At 38.0% G+C, this 24,728-nt stretch overlaps 1 protein-coding gene across 1 annotated transcript; it reads left to right on the forward strand.

Annotated features, from left to right (window-relative positions):
• Positions 1-3,179: 3,179 nt before the first annotated feature.
• On the forward strand, positions 3,180-23,356 carry ENO4 (enolase 4). The gene is given in 15 exon segments (XM_068397458.1): positions 3,180-3,536; positions 3,538-3,726; positions 6,149-6,277; positions 7,489-7,679; positions 9,183-9,325; positions 11,400-11,569; positions 11,798-11,929; positions 13,356-13,421; positions 14,121-14,183; positions 15,076-15,243; positions 16,851-16,976; positions 19,291-19,486; positions 20,462-20,529; positions 21,086-21,203; positions 23,184-23,356. Coding segments are annotated over 15 exon segments (2,289 nt in total).
• The last annotated feature ends 1,372 nt before the right edge of the window (positions 23,357-24,728 follow it).

Below are 24,728 nucleotides of genomic sequence, written 5' to 3' on the forward strand. Positions count from 1 at the left end.
CTTTGAAATTATACCAATACCTCATATGCAGTAACTGATGTGTGAGCACACATTTTTACTTTCACATCATAGAAACTATTTAATATGAATTTCACAAAGCCTGAAAACATGCCAACTCTCTTTATATTTGTAAGTGTACATTTCAGAGTATGATATTGACAATATACTGACAAAAATCCCTATAATCCATCACGTCAGGATCCCTGAAGTAGGTAGGTTTCAATAATGCCTTAAAGCTCATAACTTACTTCAAAATGCACGCACAAAGAAATCATTTAGTCAACTCCTGATATCAGAGACTAAATCTAGCATTCATGAATAACCTGTGCATCGCATTAAAAAAAAAATCTACACACTACAAAACCCAGTTTTATCCCAGAAATCAGAGGGCAACCTCCTGTAAGCTCAAAAATTAGCTCAAAAACTTGTCTTTAAGTACTGTGTGTTCCAAAACACCTTTAGAGTTCGAATGATAAATCAAAGCCTATCAGCTCTCCCATTTAGTTCAGCAGGCTCCTTTGGAGAAGGCTAGGCTCACCCTCGCACAGCAGGAGCTGAACGGACCCACAGGAAGAATCCTCAAACTTTAGAAAGAAATTAGTACTAAAACCCACTCAACTTGAAGTAACCATTGGAGCGGAGAATGATTACTCAAGGCAAATGAACTCTTATATGAGTACTCTGGAAATTAAAATAATAATGCTAGAGGCGGGGGGGGAAATACCTAAATCATTATTAGCAATTTCCAAATATCCAGTGAATATCTATATTATGCAAGTTCTTGGAAGTTTTTTATCTAGACTCAAAGCCCAATCTAAATGTTACGTTTGGCCGCATCCTGGACCAAAGCTTTTGTTTACTCTTGTACATAAAGTTATATTTAGCTTTTTACTGAAGTTTATCCTTTACAGAATACAGAATATTAGAATTAAAAGAAAACTACAGAAGCATTTTAGGTGTAAAATGAAAAACATTTTAAAAGCCTTTTTTATTTAACAAATTAAAATGCCTCAAAAACAGTCATGTACTTGTACAAGCGTATTTGTATCGCCAAGCTGAAAAGGCGATCCTGATTTTATTGGAATCGTCATGCAGTTTTTATGTACTCAGACCTGACTTCAAAGAAGACCCGGTCACTGGAATGAGCACACATTACTCTTCTGTGAAATCCTTCAAGAACACAGATGGCAGTGAGACCATGATCTTAATTGATTTAAGGGGCAAGTTTATATCTTTAAAGCAACATTTTAGAATGGCAAAAGGCAAATCCTTTATGCAACACTTAAGCATGCTGTATTATACTTGGGTTTAGAGTGCCCCAGATTAGCACCCCATATAAATACTCAAGTGAGATATAAAGCATCTTGCAAAAAAAAGAGGAATGCACACAATACAATGTCATAAATGAGGAATAGCTAATCATAATTTATTTCCTGGCACAAGAGCTATAGTAAAGGCAAGAGGTGATAAAAAATTATGTACAGCTGCTCTCGAAAGAAACACAAGACTCATTTCTCTATCCACCCAAAACACTATACAATCTGAAAGATTCTGGGAGAAAATCTGTTGAGAAGACATCAAAATATGGTGTACTGGACACCCCTAGGAAAATGATGATTGCAAGCTTATACAGCTGGTTTTGTACATTTTAAATGTACATGTTGATATAGATGAAACATCTTCACTGTTCAAAACCAGAACTACTATAGGGTATCATTTGTATCTGGTCATTTCTCAAAGGCCAGAGTCACACCAATCACAAGCTCTTCCTCACTGGGTTTGTGTCTTAGGGCTTGCTACATATACTTTGATTGGAGAATTTTTAATTACACGGTAGCCTGTTAGCACCATGGGGCAAATAAAACTAAGAGAAATAGAACTAAATTCTTTTCATTCAACACAACTGTTAACTAAACACCAATTAATTACACCCACACAAGCCTAATGAAGATAATGGGGTTGCAGAGAGTTCACCAATGGTATGAAGTAGCTTGCAGTATCCTAACCTTAATCAGTTAACTACTTCATAATAGGTAGGATCATAGGATAAGCCATCCTCTTCCTACACGCTTACAATTGCTATTACTGTTAATGAAAATTACATGGCCGTACAGATAATTCATCTAACATTCACTTGATCATGAACCAAAAATGACAAATACTTGAGGGGAATCCTTACTAGTTTTTCAAATGGTTTATTAAAAAGAGAGTGCAAGGCTATTAAATAAACTGAGTATCAATCTGCTTCAGCTCATTGCTTTCCTAAAGGCAAATTTGACAAGTTTCTTTTCCCAGACGGTTTGATCAATACCCACAGAGCAATAAGTGAAGCTGTTTCTCCACAGTGCATTTTATTTAGAGGTCTTTAAAAGGCAGAAGGTGGGAAACTGATCTAGAGGAAATTGAAATGTATCAGAAGGTACGGCTTTCGCATCGGGTTGTCTCATCAAGCATATGATGATGCTCTCAGAGCACCACACCAGCACCGTTACCTCCAGAAGTCTGTTCTTCCAGGAATATTTAATTAAACTGGAGCTTTCTGGGCCAAGCACGTGCACGTGACACAGATCTGGGACTACTACACTAGTGCCACCTGGCCCACCGACCGCGCAAGCCCCTCCTGAGCAGTAACGTACCCAAAGGAGCAGCGCCCACCGCACTAACCTGTTCTGAATGAGGAAAACCTAACGAGGGACTCGCTGCCCGCTCTCCTCAGGGAATGGCTAGTGTCAGTTTAGAAACTTCTTCTGAGGAAATGGCCTAAAAAAAGAGGGTTTAACTCTCTGGAGAGGTACCATACTATTTCTGAAGGATGTGAAAGGAAAAGAAAATGATTCAGTAGGGATTTTTCTTCATTATCACCCAACCTACAGAAGTGAACGCACAATGAGCGAAGGTCTACACATATTGATTTTAGAGCTGAGGAAGTGTGCAGCTAACAGCTTTTTAACTATCTCCATTTTCAGTTACTTCAACAAAATTACCAATGAACAGTGTAACAAAGTGAAAGTTTGTGTCGGGAATTGCAGACCAAAAATGATCATTTAGGTTGTGAAACGTTTCTTTTCATTGAAAGTAAAGGGCTTTTAAACACAGCAGCAGTGTTACTGGGGTATTTTGCAGCGTTATCCTCACTACGCCTTTCACAAACCATAATCTGTCTCTCTTTCAGAACGATAATGTTACACAATTTTGTTGTTCGGAGACTTTTAAAACTAAAGAGTACCTGCTCGAGGCATTCTGACTTGGAAGACCATAACCAGCTTCCGAGGGAAGAGCCAACACCACACGGCATTAAGAAAACCAAACCAGCCCCCCCCGGGGTCTCCAACCGAGCCCGGCCCAGCAACGCAGCGAGGGCAGGGCGCTCATTAGCGGCTCCGTGGTGGCAAAGCGCCGTTTACCGAGGGGCCCACGGGCCGGGGCGGCGGCGCCCTGAGGGGGCGGCTTTCCCGCCCAGGGGTACCGGCGGGCGGGGGAGAGGGGGCGCGCGACTCTCGCGAGAGCGCGGGCGGCCGCCGTCGCCTAGCAGCCGGCGCGGCCTGCAGCCTCCACAGCCCCGCCATGGAGCCCGGCGGGAGGCGGCGGCAGCAGAAGCAGCGGAGGCTCCAGGAGCCGCGGCAGGAGGCGGCGGAGTACTACCGAGGCCATGGAGTGCCGCAGCGGATGGAGGAAGCGCTCAACGCCCTCTTCCCGCTGCGCCCCGCGGATCTCTACGGGGAGCTGGTAGAGCGGGGAGGGGAAGCAGCGCGCAGGCGCCCGCCTCGGCTCCTCCTGAGGAGGATCGCGCAGTGCCGGCCCGGCCGGGCTGGGGGGCCGCCGCCCGTAGGCGGGGCGAGCGGGGCCGGAGGGGGCTTTCCTGGGCGATCAGGGGCTATTCTTTGCCCGGCGAGGAGGGGGAGGCGGCCATGTGGCGCTCCCCCAGGCACCCGTGGGTGTCCGCCGTACACGGCCTTCCCATAGCCCCCTCCCAGCTACCCGGCGTGGGCGCCGGGCTCGGTGCTTGCCCTCAGGCGAGGGGAGGTGCTGCCTGCCCGCCCCAAGGGTTTGATAAACCAACAGGTTGATGAGAGGAGTTCGACGTCTCCGTGATTACAATTAAGCTTAAGTAATTTCCCGCTGACTCAGGCAAGGTCTGCGGCGGTTTTGTGTTTGTGACCGGTGGCGCTTTGACACTGGGCCAAATACATTTCTGCAGCAGCGGGGCTTTTTTTGTGCTGTGCTGGTTGCTCGTTTGTACACAAAAACAAAGTGTGTTGCCTTGGGAGGGCACAGATGGATGTCCCTAATAAAACTGCTGCTAAGCACGGTGGTGTCTCAGGCCAGTGGCAACAAGAGTCTGGGTGCTATTCACACTGCAGCTGATCCCGAAGACCAAATGGGCCTCAGTGTAAGAGTCAAGAATCAGACCAATTTTATCTGTTCCCAGTTGGTAAAATACTGTAGACAGTAGTCCTAATGAAACCTCTGTTTCTATACTGGAATTGTGAGCAACTCTTGAAAAAAGTAATTTCCAGTGTGTTCTTTCATGTGAAAGTGGCTGTGGAAATGAAACATTTCATTACATCTTATGTTGTTTCCCATCGTCTAGTGTTTTGCCATCACCAGTGGAAGGGACTAGAACTGGTAACACCTGTTCTTGCTTTGCTTGGTGTTTTGTGTGTTCCTCTTCTATGTAGCTATAAGTGTTTCCTAGTTTTCCCATTTGGGAAGTCATGTTTTGTGACCATCTCCGATACCAGACTAAAGAATGAAACTAGTAAGGGAGTATGTAGTAAACTTCAGACAGCAATTTAATCCTTCTTTTTAAAGCAACATCAGTGTTTATTAAATACGGACAGACCCCTGAATATATTCTCGTAGTTGGATGATGACAATTCAACAGGCCCATTAAAGACCATGTTGGAAGAAGTAAGAGAACTCTGCCTGCCAGAAGTCTAGGTTTTCACCTTTCTCAAATCTTGCTAACCTAAAATCCCAGATCTCCCATGGAGTAGTGGCCCCTAGTACATCAGTTGTCTTGTGTCCTCTTACTACATGTGGCATACCTGCAACTCTTTAATTGTGCCAGCCTTGTTTGCTCCGTTCTGTCCAAACCCACTTCTAATTAGGAGATTTTGGTCATTGTGTTAAATAACCTTATACCAAGTATGTTCTGTAAGAGAGGAGTCTACAAAAGGAGCAGTTATCATTGTTATTGAGGAGCTTGCTGACAAGCTTCTCTTCCCTCCAGATTAAATCTTCCACTGTGAAGATCTTTAATATTGTGTCAGTTGAGTGTTGAGACAAGTGAGCCACTGTACATATGTCTTTGATGGAGCAACCTTGAAACATTATTAGGTATCTGGGACATTAAGGACTTTCTGTAAGCAAGAAGTATATTCTGAAAATACCTCTTGTTTTTCCCTGTTTGCAGCACGTACAAAATTTCATGTATAGCATTTCACCTGAGAACTTTTTCTGAGCAGGAGGGTTTTGGTTAAAGATTGTTTCTAGGGGAAAAAAATACAATATTTTTTCAAAGCTTAATAACTACTTGTTAATAGATAAATAAATGAAAGCATGCTACAGGAATTTTAATATAACATTAGGATCTAGTAGAGTTCTGTATGGATTTCTAAGAGTTTTTCTTGTCCAGGATCATGGATCTGTCCTTATGAGAGAGAAGAGACATGTATTTTTTCAAGATCTTATCCACAGACAAAATCATTATTTTAGAGCAGCTCACTGAACAGGGGAGGTGGCAGCTACATGAAATCTAACAAAAATTACTTTCATGAGTAACACGGTGACTATTTTTGTTATTCAGTGTAAAGCCAAGTAAGCTTTGGACAAATGCCTGTCTTCTAGGTGGGTTAAGGAGATTTTGATACTCGTCACTAACTACTTTGCCAAATAAAACACTTGTTCATCTAACCTGGATGTGGCTTTGGACTTCCATGCTTGGATATGTGTTGGATCTGTTCCCTGGAATCTCGTTCTTAAGACAACATAGAAGTAAATGTGCAGTGTAACACAAGTATTTTGAATACTGGAATGTATAAATGGATTTACTCGATGGTGGATTTGACTGAAATATGTTTAATGGAATAAAAACCTCTTTGCATAGAAAATGACTTTTAATGAAGTTCGTTCTCTTTCATTTAAGGCTAACTACTTCTCTGAATTTTCAAAAGCTCCGGTGATATGCAAATTAGTTGGAAGAAAAGTTCTTGATGGAGTTGGTCAGCCAACATTAGAAGTGGAAATATACTGTACAGTTAAAAACTATGAGAAGGTATGAGCTGCTTCTTCCTGGTTTATTTATTTTAATAAGACAATATCAGGGAGAGGTACTAGTCTACTCACATCCTAAGGAACATTTTACTTTCCATCTTTAATGAAAGGATATGAATTCCTGTGTGTCAACAGTTGAGTGTTGTAACTTAGAAAAAAAACTGTCATGAAAAGTTAGACAGTGGCAGCAACGATAAACACTTTTATTTTCCATGAATTAGACAATACTTTATTTTATGAGTGGGATGTGACAGTGCATCTCTCTATATAAATTTTTGTCTGTCTTAATGATCATGTAGCTTTTCTCTGCACCCCATATCTAGCCCTGTAAGTTCATTTTCCTTTTACATTTTTCTTTTTTTTTTCAGATCCTTATATTTCTATTTGTATGACAGTGTTTAATAAAATATAGTACAGGTGAAAAACACGATATAGGTGAAGGCACTTTTTTACACTGAGGTAATAGGCTGATGTGGGTGATTGACAGTGAAGTCAAACATATCCATCTAGCACCTGCAATGCAAAACTGATAGTGCGTTGCCATGTCTCCCCCAACCTGAAATATTCAAGATACTGTCTTTGCAACTCTAGCTATTGTGGAGTAATTATTTCTACTTTCCCTCAGTTAAACTATGGTTCACTTCATTCCTGAATTAAATATAATTCACAGTATGTAAAGTTAATACTATTAATGCAGGCAACTCTGTGATATTTGTGAATTATGTCTTCATTAAGTGAATTTTCTTAAGCAATTGTTTATCCTTCAGCAGTGCAGAAAGATAAGTTTAAATTACCTAAGTAAGACAAAATGTAACTGATCATGAGGGGTGGCATTAACCATGAATGCTGGTGAATCGTGGTACTACAGGCTACCAACAGCTACAATAAAAGATGTTCTAATGACTGTATGGTCTTCAAAATAACTCCAATCTATTCTGATAACAAAATATATGTGTAAAGCAGATCTATCAGGAGGTTTTTGCCTAAGTAGTTATAATTTAGGTCAAGAAACTTGAATAACATCTGTGATTACCAAAGTATAAGAGACTAGGAAGGAGGTGCTGGTTGAAAAAAGTTAAGTGGAGCAAACAGTAGATTTGGAGATAGGTGCTTGTAGAGCTGGTAAGGACATACACTTCTTAGTCTTTCAAAGGACATTTCCAAGGTAGAAATTAAATAGTGTTTTAAGCCTTTTTACATTTTTTTTTTCAGAGGATTTGTTCCAGTGTAATGTCTTCTCATTCTCAAATACCTGAAAATGCTTTACCTGAAACAACTGAAGCTGCTGAGAAAGAAAGAAATGACTCTGTTAACACTGCTGTGGAATGGGTGAATGAAACACTGAACACAATGTTAAGAGACTTGAAGCCTACTGACCAGTGTGAAGTTGATAAGATGCTTGGGTAGGTCTTGCATATTATGCAAATTATTGCATTTGAAATATAGACCGTTAATTTATATTGCAAATGAAAAACATGTAGAATATTCAATGTTTTCCGGTATTATTTTTTGTGTGTTTTTAGGATGTGATATCTATCTCAAATACATTGCACTATATTATTTCCTGCTTTTTTCATAATTATGATATGAAAATCATGCTGTTGATACCTGGGGAACAAAAATAAGGGTATTTAAGAAAAAGAAGGCCTGAACACGTTCATGAGTTGAAGGCTCTGTTTAAGAAACTCATTCAGTGCCAGTTTAATTTAGTGGGGATGTTTTCTCCACTTCTGTTCATTGCACTGCAGAACAAAAGTGGTATGAAAGGCCTGTATGTCTTCTGCATTGAGCTAATCCACAGAAAACATGTATATACATAAAGTTTTCAGGTTCTGGTGGAGTCTTCTTTCTGAGCAAGCTATTCCAAAAGGCTTCTTACTTGGGGCAATTAGTTTCTTCAGAAACATAGTTTCTTTAGTAAACTTCCATGTTTATTTTTTCATACCAGTATTTCTTCTTGGGAGCATCCCAAAGTAAAAAAGAATGGCCATATTTTTCCATTCAAAGAACTATGTCTGGTTTTATAAGAAGAAAAGGTGTAAGGAGAAAGTATCACAGATGTATCTGAATGTATTTTTACAGTAACATTAGAGGAGCTACCTGGCAACATCATGGCTTTCTTCACCCTGGAAGCAGTAATATGGCCTGTCATCCTCTTCTGTAGTTGGAAGTGTTTCTTTCAGCTACATCCCTGAGGGGAACAACAGTTTGCAGTAGGGGTGGTGGTTAAGCTGCCACACTTAGAGACTGTAGTAAACAGACCTATTTGCCTTTCATGTGGATTAGCTTTGGCAAAACTTGATGAAGGGAATACAGACCCAATTGGAAAGAAATTCTTCCAACTGAAGTGAGTCTAAATAAGATTTTAATGCATTGTTTACACTACTTTATATAGCTTACATACTCAGTTTGCCTGAATTGCGTGACTGTGACCCATGTATGCAGTTTCCACTTCATGCATTTAATTGAAATTCAGCCACTTCTGAGCTTGCAACCACTTAGATAACCAGTGTACAACTGACCCATTGGATTAACAGCCTAGGCCAAGCTGTTGTATGTCATGAAGTTATGACAGGATGCGTTACTACCCATGCAAAGCAAATACATCCTTCACGCTACAGTTGTCTGCACAGAGCTCACTTTCAAACCAGTGTGATTTGGGAAGCATGTGTTAAGGTTTATAATACTTGCTTGTGGTTCTTTTTGTTTAACCAACGCTGCAGATGACTACCAAAAAATAGTGTCATTTATTGACTTCTCCAGCTTCACACAATGAGTCTATGGCAGAAGCTCAAATAGATGCCCTTAATCCACCTCTTATCATGTTCTTTAGCCTGTATCCTGTGTCTGCTTGTCACATGTCTAGCAATATTTTGAGCCAGTAATCTTTATGCCTCTTCCCTCAGTGAATACTTTACAAAAAAGGCAGAAGAAAATAAAGAAATCCAAAAGCAAGAAGAAGAAGGAGCAGAAACCACTCTTGCACTTACTTCATCCACTCCATCGGCAACATCACTACCTGGGAAAAAAAAAAAAGCAGAAAAAACAGGTTTTAGTTTATTTGATTTTAATATTTTCTGCAATACAGGTATTGATAAAGGTGCTAGAGTACTTTCTGAAGTATTCTGTAGACACTGAATACTTCAGAACACATGACACAGTGTCTCATGTTCAAAGGGTTTGGTTACTCTCTCCTAAATCTTCCTTCTGATCTACAGCAGTTTCTACTGTAGAAATGAGAGAGGGGAAAATACAGAGTTTTCTCATCATTCACATGCATTGATTGAACAAGAGTTTCTGCCTTTGTTTTACGGTTGGCTTAGACAGGAGGTTATTACTCTTCAGACTGAGGAATAAGAATGGAGGAGGATGCAAATGAAGGATAAAAATGAAAATTATAAGGAAAGAAAACAGAACCACAGTACTGAACAGGAAAATGGAAATAGAATTAAGATAGAAGCTGAAAAGAATAGAAAGAGGGAGGAAAGAAAGTTTCTTGCTAACACTCAGAAAAGGAGGAAATAGGATGAAAAGCAAAAGAGAAAGGACAGGGATGAGATGGGAATGGTGGGCAGTACAGAGTGAAAAGAAGTAAGCAAACAATACTAGTAAAGGAAAAAATGGTGTGAGAGTAGAGAAACAGGGTAAGTATATACATGGCCAAAAAAAAAACCCCAAAGGAAAAAAGCACCATTTGTTACCTCCATATATGCGTTACCCTCAGGAAAAAAAAAAAAAGGTTTGTTATCATTTATTGGAAGGGCAGAAAATTTTGGCAAATTCTTATTTCTTATCAGTTTTCTTTCAACTGTCATATGCTATCAGCAAAACCTCCCAATTAATGTTAGATGTGTGCACAGTAAATTCACCTTTGACCTGAAATTTAACATTTGCTGTTGTCAGGTCCATCCATATATCATCATGTTGTATATTATACTTTTACTCAAGCTTCTGCTGGTACTTGTTTTCACTAATTGTGTTTTCTTTATATTTGATTGTGACATTGACTGTAATATTATTGTTAGAATCAATACCTGACTATTAGGAGCCAATGATTATGAAGCTACTTGTTGTTACAGGAGACCACTAACAGATGGTGACTTCCAGTAGCAGGTGCCTTCAGAGGTAGCATCTATGTTGTAACTTATGCAGGTTACAAAGTAGCGTAGTGGAAAGTATCTCTGCAAAACGCTGCAGTTTGTCAGAGTTGCTCAGTACTCGATTACTGGTGTGTAGCTCTTCATCCTCAATGTAAGAGGTATAGAATCAGTGGATAGTATGCAGATGATGTATAATCTAATCTGCATATCCAATTAAGGTCCTATTAAGAACATTTTATCATAAAGTATCAGTTGTATCCTGTAGTATTTATATTTTATTGAAATCAAAACTTGTACAGCACTCCTATTAGGAACCAAAGTAGTTGGTCAGATGATTGACAAAAAAGCTCCCAATGCATATGAGTCTTGAGAATCGGGCTGCTTATTTCGGTCTCACATAGGTGCTTACTGTACCTGTTCATGTAAGCACTGTAGGCAGTAAATACGATAGTGGGAACTGCTGGGTTTCAAGAATTTTGACCAAAGTTACTCTGCTGTATCTGAAAGAGAAATAAGTTCTTTTGAAAATTTAACAAGACTATGCATGTGGAATATTTAGAAGACCTGTTTTCTCATTGGCAAAACCAACTGTAATAGGCCTAAATTTTTTCACAGTCATTATTAGAAGTAATCAAATATGTGTACTCCCGATCAGGTTATAATGTAATCTTCCAAGCTGTTTATGCAAAAGCTGAGCATTTAAGGAGGATGATAAAGAATACTGACATCACGCTTATGAAAGGAACCTGAAAAATGATATAGCATTACTGGATATAAACATAGATAAAAAAAACCAGATTTCAGTGGCTGAAACATCTCCGAGAGAAATTTATTTGAAATACATGTGACACCAGAGTGAGGACAGATACTTTGCTTACTTGTAAGGTCATTTCATATTTTTAAAAAAAAAGATTCTTTTGTAATACATTGAGTACATGCTGAAATGACAACTCATAGAACTGTGATACATAAGCACATGTTTAAAACTAAGACAATATTTAGCTACTACTCTCTGTCTTGTAGGAAAGAAGGTGGCAGTTGCAACAAGAACAATCCCACCTGCAGAACCCGTTGAATCCGTGCTTTGTGGCAGCTTGGCCATTGGGGGAACATCACTTGCTATAGCTAAGGCTGGTGCCACCATTAGCTGTATCCCATTGTACTTACATATTGCACTGCTGAAACATAATCAGGTACATGTGACTTCTGTAATTTTGTTTATTTTATCCCAGTTATCACAATTATTCTAGAATTCTGAAGCCAGTAGTCCCTTGTGACAGTGGTATTAAATGTACCTCACAGAATACACCCTTAAGACCATTGCCTGTAGCAGTCTTTGAACCCTGTGCCATAATTAAAACATATAAGAAATTATTCTGATTTTTAACATTTTTATTTTTACATGGTACTCCCAATTACAGGGTTCACCTAAAGAAATTACTCTACCACTCCCAATGGTTACTCTGTTGAACTGTGAAAAAATTTCACCTGCAAAACTGAAATTAGTGAAAGAAGTTATGCTTGTACCACCAGTTCAGTTATCACTCAAACAGGTACTGTTTCATTTTTGTTTTTATAGATGTATTCTATAGACTTCATATAAACTATGTATGTACATAAGTATATAGATCTTTTCAATATAGTCCTTACAAACTGTATTTTTCATTTTTTGTTTGCTTGCAAGGCCAAAGTTTTAAGAAATGTTAGTGCAGAATTCTAACACAAGGAACATTAAAAGAAATAGTTAGAAATGTATGTGTTAGTACAGAGGAAAAAATCAGTGCATTGAAGAAGATGTAGGAGAATTGTGTTACACGACAGTAAGAGATTTTAATTTTATTTAGAATGTGATTTTACATTAGTAGATTATAAATAGTTGATTGATAGAGCATAGAAAACAACAGAACGCAGTAAATTCACAGGAAAGCATAAAATCTTTGGGAATAAATTGCTTTAAAAAATAAATTGATGATAGAGGGGAATACAAAGCAGAACAAAATCTATTCAGGGGGCAAGAAGGATGGATGAGACAGACTCGAACAACCCTCTCTTTTTGTTTAGCCATGTGTTGCATTAAAGAATGCATCTGCACAAGATGCCTATATTAGGGCTCTGATTTCTACTTTGTACGCTGGTGACCTGAACAAATAGCTGAGCTTGATTCACTTTCTTTTTCCTTTTCCTTTAACTTTTTAGAATTGTCACCAAGAGCTTTTAATACGGTTGCTAATTCCGTACCTTTCAAAGACATCATGCCTCCTAGTGCTCATGGGAGAGTAGCAAGCTGTTTGCTGCAGTGCTAAAAACATAGCAGCTGGTCCTGTGTTGATGTGTTGTCAGCTGCGACTGACTTCTGCCCCCTTCAGTATTCCTTTACTGGCACAGTTTAAGCAAATCTGAAATGTGATTTACAAAGTTAGCATTAAACTTTTACTAAGTCAGCTGAAAAGAGAGTCTTGCATTAAAAGCAATGGATTCATTTAACTGGAGTCTTCCTCCATTCCCCAATGTTTAAAATGAAGACAGTGATTTTTTCCCTGCTTCCTGGAAATGTTCTGAAGGTAAATACATTCAATTTTGTCAGTTTCCAGTTAGGATTCATAGACAGAGTCACAATTGTGAACAGTGATTATCATCTTCCCACTTGTCAGATGCTACGCAGACCCAGATATTACCTGCTTGTTAGATTTGGGAAGGGTTTCTTGTGGGGAAGAAGAGACCACTTTTCTTGCCATCCCATTCAGCAGTGTAATCAAATATTCCTGTTCATTCCACTGCTACTGACCCTTTACCATTGGGCACTTGACTGAATTTTTTCGGGTGGGGGGAGATTATGTTAAGGAAGTCTATAATAGTTTTTTTAAAAAAGACTTCATATAAAGATCTGCGTTTAGAAAAAGTGTTCTCTCTCGTCTGATTTAAGCTGCTAAAATGAAATAATTTCTCTTTCTTTTGAAAATTACTGTTGTTTAATTTCAGGGCATGGAAAGAGTTCTGGATATTCAGAAAGAAATGATGAAACTGCTGGAGCCTCCAGCCAAAGCGGTACAATAAAAACGTGATATAATAATAATGTGATGTACTTCATTTGGTCTTTCTACTACTATTGTATTTTAAGCTTAAACATGGAACATTTAGCCTGTTATTAGGCTTAGTCTTATGGCACAGAATAGGAGATGTAATTCTCTGACAGATTAATAAAACATTGGCTATTTGGTGATATTAAATTAACAAAGATAGATAGATAGAATAAAACATTCTTCTAAGCATAGTAAGACTTTCTGTTCACCTGGAGAAGTACACTGGGAGTATCACAGTGAATATACCATATATGGTTCTGATCTTGCTAAGTCTCACACATATGCAACATGTATTATTCAAGATACTATTACTGTAGTTGTATATCGGTCTCAGTATGTGCATGTGCTTTTTGCAAAGCGAGGTTGTTGGGTTTCTCCAAGTACAGAGTCTAGATTCTGAGATCCCCTGTATTTTTGATAGGCTAGGTGAGAATCTTTTGAAAAACAAATGATGGTTGGGGTGATGCTCCCAGAGAAATAAACATTTGAAATTAGTTACCACCACAACATAAAACCGGGTAGTTGCTGAAACAAAAGCTATTTCCTAACTTAAATATTTGCAATATCTCTTTAGAACAAAATTTAGTTAACTTTATTTTTTTTTATTCTGTCATTTTTTGACTTTTCCATGGAATTGATTTCTTTCTTCTTTGAGTCCCAACAGCCCAGTCCTCAACTAGAAGGCAGTAAGAAAGGCAAAGCACATAATAAAGGGAAGAAAGGTCCGGTAAGAAAACAGATTTTAATTTTAAGCCTTCAGCAAGGTATTAGCAACAGCAGGGAGCCAAAATGTTCTTAAGAAATGAAACATTAATCTACATTACCATTTTGGAAAGGTCAAGGCAAGACTTTTAAATGTTCCAAATGCTCATATTTTACGTAATATTTTGGATTCTTTTGACTATACCTTCCCTTCTGTGGAACAATAACAGAAAGGGGAAATTCTTCTGGAATTTGGTATTTTTTCTTATATAGAAATCCTGGTAAATTATCCAAATGAGCATTTTGCAGGCCTGTAGCACCAGCAGAGAACATTCCTTTTGATCATGTAGGCCATAAAACTATTACCGGTAAGACTTGCATATTGTGCTGTTCCTGGGGCAGACAGCTCCATGCAGCTGTGCTAGAGGTATTTCCCCTTTATGAAATTTGTTCCTTCTAGAAGTGTTGGAAGATTCTAGTGTTTCTTGAACAGTCCATAGAGGCAATATCAAAGCTGTAGTTGAGGATAAATGAGTAAAAGCTGTTTAAAAGTGCGGAATATGTTTTTGTGGCAAAGGGATGTTCTACAGCACTGGAAAGTTCTACATAGCATCCATGAAAACTCAGTGGTTGTTAAGAGTGCCTTTAAAATCTTTTTGTAAACCAGTACTGGCCATATAAGAGTGAGAGCTACATGACTAGATATATTTCCAAGGACTATTGGCTCTCAACTCATTAGCACCTGGTTACCCCTCATTCATACAGAATTGTCCTTAAAGTTGCTAATGCCATTTCTGAGAACAGATTTATATTTCGATGACTGAATGCAGACTAAAATGACAGTGAAAATACATATATAAAAGTGTTACATATATACATGTGTGCAAATAAAGTGATTGTTTTTGTTTTACTTTCAGGCACGAGCCTTAAAAAGAATATCACACTTAGGTTGCCTAATAACAGGGTGCGATCATCTAGAACAACCGCTACTCCTCATGCAAACAGCTTGCAACAATATAGGTCTGGAGCTAGGAACAGACATGTATTTAGCACTAAATTGTGCTGCTCATGAATTAATGGATTACGTAAGTTATTTTCAATATCTATTTTGTTGGTTCTTGAAAGGAATGTAGCTATTTGTTAACATTATTTATTGTTACATTGCAAACTCACCTAGAAGCTTCTAACTCCATTTATTAAGGTAGCAATCAAGCAAACAAGAAAAATTGTCTGTGCAGTTATAAATTATGGTTGAATCAGTCCTACAAGTGTAGCAGATATGTTATTGGATTGTGAGTGCAAGGGGACGAGACATACAGACATCCTTCTGGTAGCTTGATGCAGCGGGAGCAGTGAGAATGCATGTATTCCTCCGCCGCAGCTGTGCCAGCATACTGGTGCTGCACCTTGCGTGGAATAAGGCTCACTGGACCAAGGCAGACCCCCATTACAGCTTGTGTCCTGCCTACAGGAATCTCTGTTGCTTTCATGATTTAGCTTTAATCCTTCAAATGGTAGAACCCTGCCTGCATCAGCTAGGTTTATTCCTTTTCTCTATTTGTTTAATAACATTTTTCAGCATATTTTTTTAAATATAGCAAACTGTTTTAATGGGCAAACACCTACAACATGCTTTATTTAACAAACCAGCTTCATTTCACATTACATCTTGGACAATTTTGAATTAAAGTATTAAGTGGCAATTCTTGGGTTGTTTTTTTTTTTTCATTTCACCACAAGGTATAAATGAAATAATTATCTTCTGTCCATCTAGCTTTCAAGGATGAAGAAGTTATTTACCCAAGTATACTTCTGTAATTCCTTCACACCACTAGATGCTTCTTTCTCCATTTTATTACACTACATCTCTTGTTTTCTTCAAACTGTCTTGACCTTTCTGTGTATTTTGTGTATTTGGGTGTACTATGGTGACAAACCTTCCATTTATTGCCATCTTTTGTGAAAGCAATTGCCTTCCTGACCATTTGTGATATCTGTATTCTGTACCAGAATTAGCAAAATTTTAATCAATGAATTATCAGTAATTCTGTAACTTTCTGTTATTGAACTGTTAAAGTCACTAAAGCAGTGGGTATTCTGGCACACTTTGACACTGTGCCCTTAATAATCCTCGTACGCTGCAGTTTGTGCTTCCCATAATGATGAGACTACTTTTAAACTAGTTTTTTTTTTTTGAAAGGGGGAAGAGGCAAGGGAAGGCAGTATCTTGTTTTTGCGCACTGAGGGTGCACTCCTTTCCCATAGCAATATTTTCTTTATGAAAATTAGGAGAAAAAAATAACTTTTTTTGGAAGTGAAAAGTGAGATTTTTCATGCATAATTTAATAAAAATGTCAAATATTGCTAACTTTATAATAAAGTAGCGTAAAACTGACAGAGTTGCCTAGAAAATGCTGAAATAGATCTCCCTTGTTTGGGGAGTGGCATCTTTCAGAGACGTCGGGACGAGCCCACTGGAACCCCTGTTACTTTAGGCAGAGTTTTCTATAACAATGATGTGCTGACCACTTAGGCGTAGAGTAAAGGAGACAAGTGAATGTGTGCTTATCGAAGAACACACAATCCACTGCCTTCATAGAGATACTGCTGTCGCAAGAGCTGTGTGTTTACGTTAGTACTCTGTTTTTTAAAGTAATTACCTTCCTTATCTTTTATGCTTTTTACTTTATAGGTTAAAGCAAAATATGAAATACTCACTGGAACATTCAAAAGTCCTGAGGAAATGGTTGACATGTATGTGGAACTGATTAATAAATTTCCTTTTATTATTGCATTAATAGATCCCTTAAGAAAAGAGGTAAGATACCACAGTGCAGTCCTTGAAAAATTGATAATACTGTTAAGTGGCACATCACTGAACTTTTCACATTTTTAGAAAACATATAAAATAGAAAGCTTCTGTTTTAGAGTCTTTAAGCACAAAAATACCACTATAAAAATGTATTTAACAGTTCATTCGCATATCTGTAATTGACGGTAACTCTAGATTTTTCTATACTTGGGACATAATTCCTAAGAGAAAATAATCCTGGCATGAACAGAATATGGTCAGTACAAATATTTTAAAGAATTACAAGGAAATGCTTTTTTTTCTGATTCTACCTGCTAAACCACTGTCATTTTTATTACATTTTCCTTATGTAAACAAATAATTCAAATTATATAATCAAATTATAAAATTCAAGTGATGTATAACTGATATTATATGGGAGAAGCTAAAAATTTGGACAGAGTTGTATATTCCTTAAATACTCAAAAAAAAATGTTGCTGCTATTCTTTATGCTTGAGATTTATATCCAAAGCCAGAACAAACCTGTCACTGCCAGCATTGCTCGGCAGAATTTTTAAAGTAGTAGTAAGATACCATGTATTTACCACAGTGATCAAAGTTAGAGGCATTGATTTAGGGTGGCAAATAGATTGCCAACAGATCACAACAATAAAGTAGGATCCCATTAAGCTATGTTATCAAGTTATAGATAAAGAACCAGATTGCATAACCTTAAATATTAGCATTTATATATAAGATTAAGTTTCCATGTATTACAAAAAAGAGAAAAACTTAATTGTAGCAGAACCTACAATTGTAGACCTAGATTCTGCAGTTGCACCACTTACTTAATAAAAATTTGCTCTTGCTGTCAAATTGCACACTTTATTTTCTTTAAAATAAATATATGGGGTTTGTTTTCATGAACAAAACATGAAGACCATGATTGAAGGGGGAAGCAAAGTGATGTTGTCTTTGTGAATCTGCCCAGTGCCTAAATCAATAATTCTAAAACAGTAACTGCAAAATACATCTGATTTTGTTCTGTTCTGGAACTTTAAAAGTTCATTTTTCGAATATCTGTGCTTACTGTGACCTCACTCTAGTTAGCCTTGCCTCCCTGCACTGCTTCAATCCAACTCTCTGAATTACTTGTGTTCCAAAACACCAGATTATTCCCCACTCCTGCCAGGGCTGCAGACTTCCTTGAGAATTCTTACAAAGAAACATATTTGCAACATGAAAATTTGCAGGAGAATTGCAACAGATAGTGAAATACAGTTTGAAATAGAATACTGTTAAGGGACATGCCTCTCTTCCTCCTCCCCCCTCGCAAATCTACAGAGTTTACCCATGCCACATCTTTGCCACAGATAATTAGGTCCTTGAGGATTAGCTCTGGTACCAATTCAACAATTCATTGCCAGACAGCAGACCACTTTAGCGCTTCAGTTTAAAACATTTGTTCAGGTGTCAAAAACTTCATTGAAACATTTTCATTTACATGTGGGCTTGAAATCCTCGTAGGAATGAATCCTTATACAGATTGCAACTGTAGAGGTACAAAAGTCGGTCTGATCTGCAGACCAAGAATTATTACTGGCAGAATCATTAACTAGAAAAGTAATGTTTTTAATGTGAGAAGTTTGCATTCTGTGGAACAAAGAAAGCAAATTGAGTTGTAAATTTCTTCTTTCAAATTATTTACATATCCTTGTCCTTTATTTATCCTTAAATCTCAGTACCATGTGGACAATGCATTAAAATCAAGAAACAAAGACCCTAAGAAAATGGAGCTTTGCTGGAAGGAGGACGTTGTATTCTGCTCTTCCCTATGTGTCAGTCTTGCAGCTCTGATCCTCCTGTCTTGATACGTGTCATTAAGTCCATGACTGCCTCCTGTTTCATTATTTTATATTTAAACAAATATTATGACACTTAAGATATTAACATAAGAATGAGTCCTCTGAATAAAACAATAGAAAATTATTTTATATGGCATTAAAATTAAATTAATTTCAGGAAGGAAATCAAAATAGCAAACTCCTACAGTTAATTTAATTTGAAATATTTTAAACAATACTTGCATGCCACTATCTTTGATTAATTCCATAGAATTTCTGTTTTCTAGCAAAATCTTAAAATCCAAGCAAAATTCCAGTGGTATGTTTTTCTTAGGTAGACAAATTTAAAATACAGTATAAAACATAATATGTTTGTATGAAGGGTATCTTTAGGATTAAATCCAATTTTTTTTTTTTTTATTTTTATATCCTGAATTAGGGTTTTCATTCAGTTTAGTTTTTTTAAATCCAGTTATTTACTTGATTGTTTATGCAGGACCGACAACAATGGAACAACATATGTTATGCTCTTGGTTCCAAATGTTACTTGATTGCTGAAGATGCTGCCACATATATTTCCAAACTTAAAATTGACCAAAACATAAACATACCAACCTGCAGCGGTGTTGTCCTAAAATATATTAACCAAACCAAGGTATCAGACCTCATAGAACTTACTGGACTTCTAGATGGTGAGTAGAGGGGAAAAAAGACTGACATTCACACCCTACATGTCAGTAAATAGTGTTGCTACACTTGTAAATACTGTATCTTTTTACTTAATTACTGCCACTTCTAATTTAGAAAGCGCTTGTCAGAAGAAACTAAAAATTCATGTTTTGATTCACAAATCTCTGTTCAGGAGCTTAAAACAGCATTCAAGGCTTCAACTATAGTAAATTAATACACTGTGGATACGTAGAATATGGGTGCCCTTTGACACTGTAGCTCCATGTCATACAGTTAGATATCAGAATTAAACAACATTTAAAAAGATGTAGTTGAATAATCTGAATTTTGAATAATACTAGTATTAATAATTAAGAAATCCAAACAAGTCCAAAATGTTTAAAATTGCAGTTTACATAGATTATTGACTATATATTACTGAGCCGTCGTGGTAACAGTACTAAGAACTTGGGCAGCTTCATACATAAGATTTCTCTTTGTATCAATTTTTCTTTATTCATTTTTATACCCAAGGAATAGATGGACAAATTTAATATATCTGAGTTCCTTATTCCTTCACAAAGCCCAGAATCACTATATCAAAGTGAGTAAATAGAAACTTAAGATTTCATTCAGTCATGATGGTAAACTCTTTTTTATAGTGCAGAAAAATCATTACTATAGTAAGGAGCACATTTAAAATAAATAGAACGGCCTCCTCGCCTGTAGAATACATTACCAGACAGATCAGCTGGAGACAGAAATTAGGGTAGGGCGTTAGATATTCCCTTGTCCATGCTGAAAATAAAACATAATGTTAATGCAGCAAACTAATATAGTTTATGTCTTTATGAGATGGGTTTCATTGGTTTTACTTCTGTTTGTATTTAAGCTTAGATAGCCCAAAGGTAAAAAAGAATGAAAAGTCCAGACAATTTCTGTGTCGAATAATAACAAAATATACACTAATGAAGGTTTTACACTCTCGTTATATATAGGTCAAAGATGTATTACCATATTAGGAAGTCCAGATGGAGAATCTTCTGATGATAGCCTTGTGGATCTGGTAAGTATTGAAAGCTGTTCAATTGCAGAACTGCCAAAACACTGCTTTTAACATGAGCTGGTTTTTAAGGAGAAAGCCTGTTTCTTCTTGAGAAAGAAACGTTTTACAAAATGGGCTTTTTCTAGAGAGTTGCTTTTTTTTCCCCCACAGAGAGTTAAGCTTTGAGTTTAAAGAGAACACACAGGAAATTTGCCAAAGCAGGGAGTATATTCAAAAGTGTCTATGATCTATTTGGTTGCATTAGTTTATAAAAAAATGTGTTACATAAAACATTTCTCAGTAGTAATAATATTTTAGGCAAAAATTCTTAACACTAATATATTTAGTCTTTTTGTGTTAAAGCTACATTTGCAAATAAAATTTCGTTTCATGCACCAGTGAAAATTATTGTTTGCATCCGACAAATCTTTCATTAGCAGATTTTATTTCTATTTAAAGGAGGCTTTTTATCTGTAGAAAGAGTGTTAAATTAGAAGTAGGATACCATGTTTAATAATGAAGAATGACTTCACTTCCCAAACCATGTAGTTTTAAAATGCGCACTTTCTCGTTTAAGGCTGTTGGACTGGGTGCCAGGTTTATCAAGTTGGGAGGTCTTTCCCGCGGAGAAAGGGTGACCAAATACAACCGCCTTCTTGCTATAGAGGAAGAACTGGCCAAGAATAGAACGCTACGTATGAGCTTCTTTCTTACTTTGTTTTCAGCTTGCAATGAATACGAGAACAAAGATTGGAGGGAGAATGATTGAAACTGCACCGCAGGAGGGAAGTGAAATCAAAAGACTATAAATAAGCGCTGACAAAAAAAACCTAGGATAGCACTTGCCACAATGTATATTGTTGTCCTAATGGATTATCTGTTTACTGAATGTTAAAATAGACCCCTTCTTGAGGAGTAGCCTACATTAAGCTTTTTTCCAGAATTAATTGGTTGGAGTCTTGACGCCCACAGTGCAAAAGGAACAAAACAAAACCCATGCATATAACACGCCGAAAAGCTGCCAAAATGGAATTTTAGGCCAAATACCCCACCTCCCTCGAGCCCCTAAACATACATTGCTAACAAAACTTCATTTCACAACCCTCTTTTTTGTGTTACATTTCCAGCAAAATGCATTTGGAAAGCTACAATTGCATGGGTAAGCATGAAATAAAACCCAAGAAAAACCGAAGTAGATGATGCACATTCAGCCTTAGCCACTTGTATGCATCTGCCTGCGTTTTGGGATCCGCATCTTCTTTTTACACTATCCGCTTCACTGTTAAATGCTTAACAGTTCATTAGAGCCACTTCTCACTTGCTCAGGTATCAATCAAGACAGAATAAAGGCATACAGTCTGAAGGGGAGGCAGAGAGACAAGGAGAGGAAGAAAGGAAGGAAAGGGTTTGCAAGAATTTGTTATGCCTAAGAAAAAGAAACGTGAAGGGGAATTAAGTCATTTTATGCTCTTGTTTCTAATCATTTTCAATGTCCTATACATAGGATAGCAGCACTTGACATGCACTCTATGGAACTGAGTTTTTATTTTAAAACATTTTTATTGAAAATATTCTGAGTTTTCTAAATCTCCCCCTTGTTTGTATATCATCATTGCAAATAATAAAACACAGACAGAAATTCTTTTTTGCTAAGACAGTAGTGTCACAGAACGCACTTTCCAAAAACAAGACATAAAGAGCTGTGAACTTTAACTGCCTCAGCAGTATTAATAGATTCCCTATTCAAACGGTATCATCATTAAAATCCAATAACTAAATCAACAGCGGGGAAATACTGAGCCAGCATGTCTGAGCTGCATACCAAACTCTTCATTTGGCCGGGCTGCGAGCTCTGGAATACACCGGAGAGCTGAGCAGTGGAGGGTCCGTGAGTGGCTCATCGACGGGAGGTGACACTGACCCATCCCGGGTCCCCCCAGGAGCGAGTGAGCGGGGCACGCAGCTGGGCCCAGGCGCACCGTGACAACCGGCGCCTTCAGCTCTCCTCCTGCCTTGTCCCCTCTCCCTGCGAGCAATTCGGGTTGCGCAGAAGGCTCGGCCCACACACAGCCCCAGTGCTGATGCTGGGTTTCAGCCACTGGATTCACCTGGCAGGCACGTGTAAACCGCTTGCAAGCCGAGTCACAGACTAGGCGCCCCTTTGCTAAAAAGTCACATATATGGGTGAGCCGCATTCAGTGATGGGGTGGGTGTTGTGTGTGTGTCAGAACAGGGAGCTAGGTGGGGAGGTTAGGGAGGAAGGAGTGTCACAGAATTGGGAAAAACAGCAGTGAGAGGAGAGGTGACGTGTTAGTTACAGGAGCAACACCTGAACACGGGCTTCCGTAAAGTTGTTAAAGGCTGGGGAAGAGAAGAGGCACCATCAGCTGGTGGGACTTTTGCAGGAGCACCAGTGCAGCCAAGATGGGTGTTCAAAAAAAGGACAGCGGGGTGAGACCATTAGTGAAGAAGGGAATGCAATAAATGTCCCAGCTCAGGCTGCTGTGCAGTGCCCTAATTCTGCAAAGTGCAGGGCTGTTGCTCTTTGTGTCCAAGGACCAGACCTTTAAAGGTGTTTGGAGGCTCTTGGAAGCATCGTGTGGCATTTTAAAAAATCTGAGTGCGCCAGAGAACACTGCAAGAAACGGGATTACAGTTTCTCTTTTCTATTTCAGGTGAAGCAAATCTTGAATTTATTGCTTTTGCTGAAGAATCACAACCAGAAAAACACCCTTCTGATGTACTGCCTCCCCCAAAGCAGGATTTGATGTCCCCCCAGCTCTCGCAGCCAGCCTTGCAGGTTCCCAGCCTGCCTGCTCAGCTACCAGAGACCAGCACACTGACCTAGGTTGTCAACAGTAACTTTTGGATACGTTTTAAAAAATAAAACATTCTAGTAAGAAAGTCATATATTTGCTATTCCTTAATCCATTTATTTTCAAGCATTTCAGCTAAACGTTTTTATAAGCATTCAGATACTGGCTTCTCTTTTCCCAGGAGACCATTGCTTTCAGCTGAAACCAAGCTAACTGAGCAGCAGCTATAGTTTGAAAATACCACAAAATTCTGTGCTGTATTTACAAATTGACAAAACAAATCCCTCTGTGTTAAGTCCCAAACTAAATGTTTGTTTTGGGAAAGTTGAAGTCTCTCTCCATACAAAGAGCAAGCTATTGACAAACAGCTGAAAAAAAAAAAAAAATTTTACAAAAAACAAAGGCCTTGACTGTTATGCTGCTCCATCCCCCCACAGCCCCTCAATGCTGCCCTTAGATCCAGCCTACCAGGGAAATTTTGCTCCGGTTCTAGCTCGCAGTGCAAACCTCAGCGCAAACCCCAAATGTAGGGCACAAAGCTGTAATTGGCATCACGGCAGCTCGCTCCAGTCGGAGGCAGGGAATAACAAGTCAACTTCACAAGGTCTGGGAAACTTGTCAGGAGTCTTTTTAATAAGCAAACAGTGAAGAGAGAAATAAATAATTGACATCCTAAGTAACAAACAGTTTAAGTAAAAGAAATACTTCTTAAAAAACTTATGGGTTTTGTGTCATTTGAAAATTTGAACATATAATACAGCAGCAATAATTTGAGGAAAAATACATATATAAAATGTTGAATTTTAAATTCAGTGTAACAGATACTTAAGGGAAAAATTAATCAACCACCTCCCAGAAATAAAGATCTCAATGAGAGACAAATTTCCCCAGGTTTGGGAATTATATGTAGTTCAGTAATTAGATCAAGTCCAATATTTTCTTACCAAACATGCAAAAAGCACCAAAAAAGATGTGAAGCTACCACACTCATTGCTATCGTTTTATTTTTTAGGAAGAGCACCAGACAGTTGCATGCAGAGCCAAACCAACAAACTCAGAACATTCATCCTTCAATACCATCACTGTTTCAAATCATTAAATAAAAAATAATCCAAAAGCATTCAAGTACTTGACAAGCCAGTTTCAGTTACACCAATCTTTAGGTAAATCCCTGATTACATTTGTTCGTTCATTATAAAAGAATGAGATACTGTGTTGAATTTAAAGAGAGACTACAGTGGAATGTGAATTCGCAGTGGAGCAAATCAATTCTGTACCTATCTCACTGAGGGCAACTGGGATTTGTGTCATCAAATACAGACATCGAAAGTGTTACCTAATAAAGAAATTAATGCCACCAGTGTGTAGCAGGTTCAAAGCAAAGGCTTATTTGTTAGTGCTGCG

Source organism: Nyctibius grandis, chromosome 4, assembly GCF_013368605.1.
Source record: "Nyctibius grandis isolate bNycGra1 chromosome 4, bNycGra1.pri, whole genome shotgun sequence".
Lineage (NCBI taxonomy): Eukaryota > Metazoa > Chordata > Aves > Nyctibiiformes > Nyctibiidae > Nyctibius > Nyctibius grandis.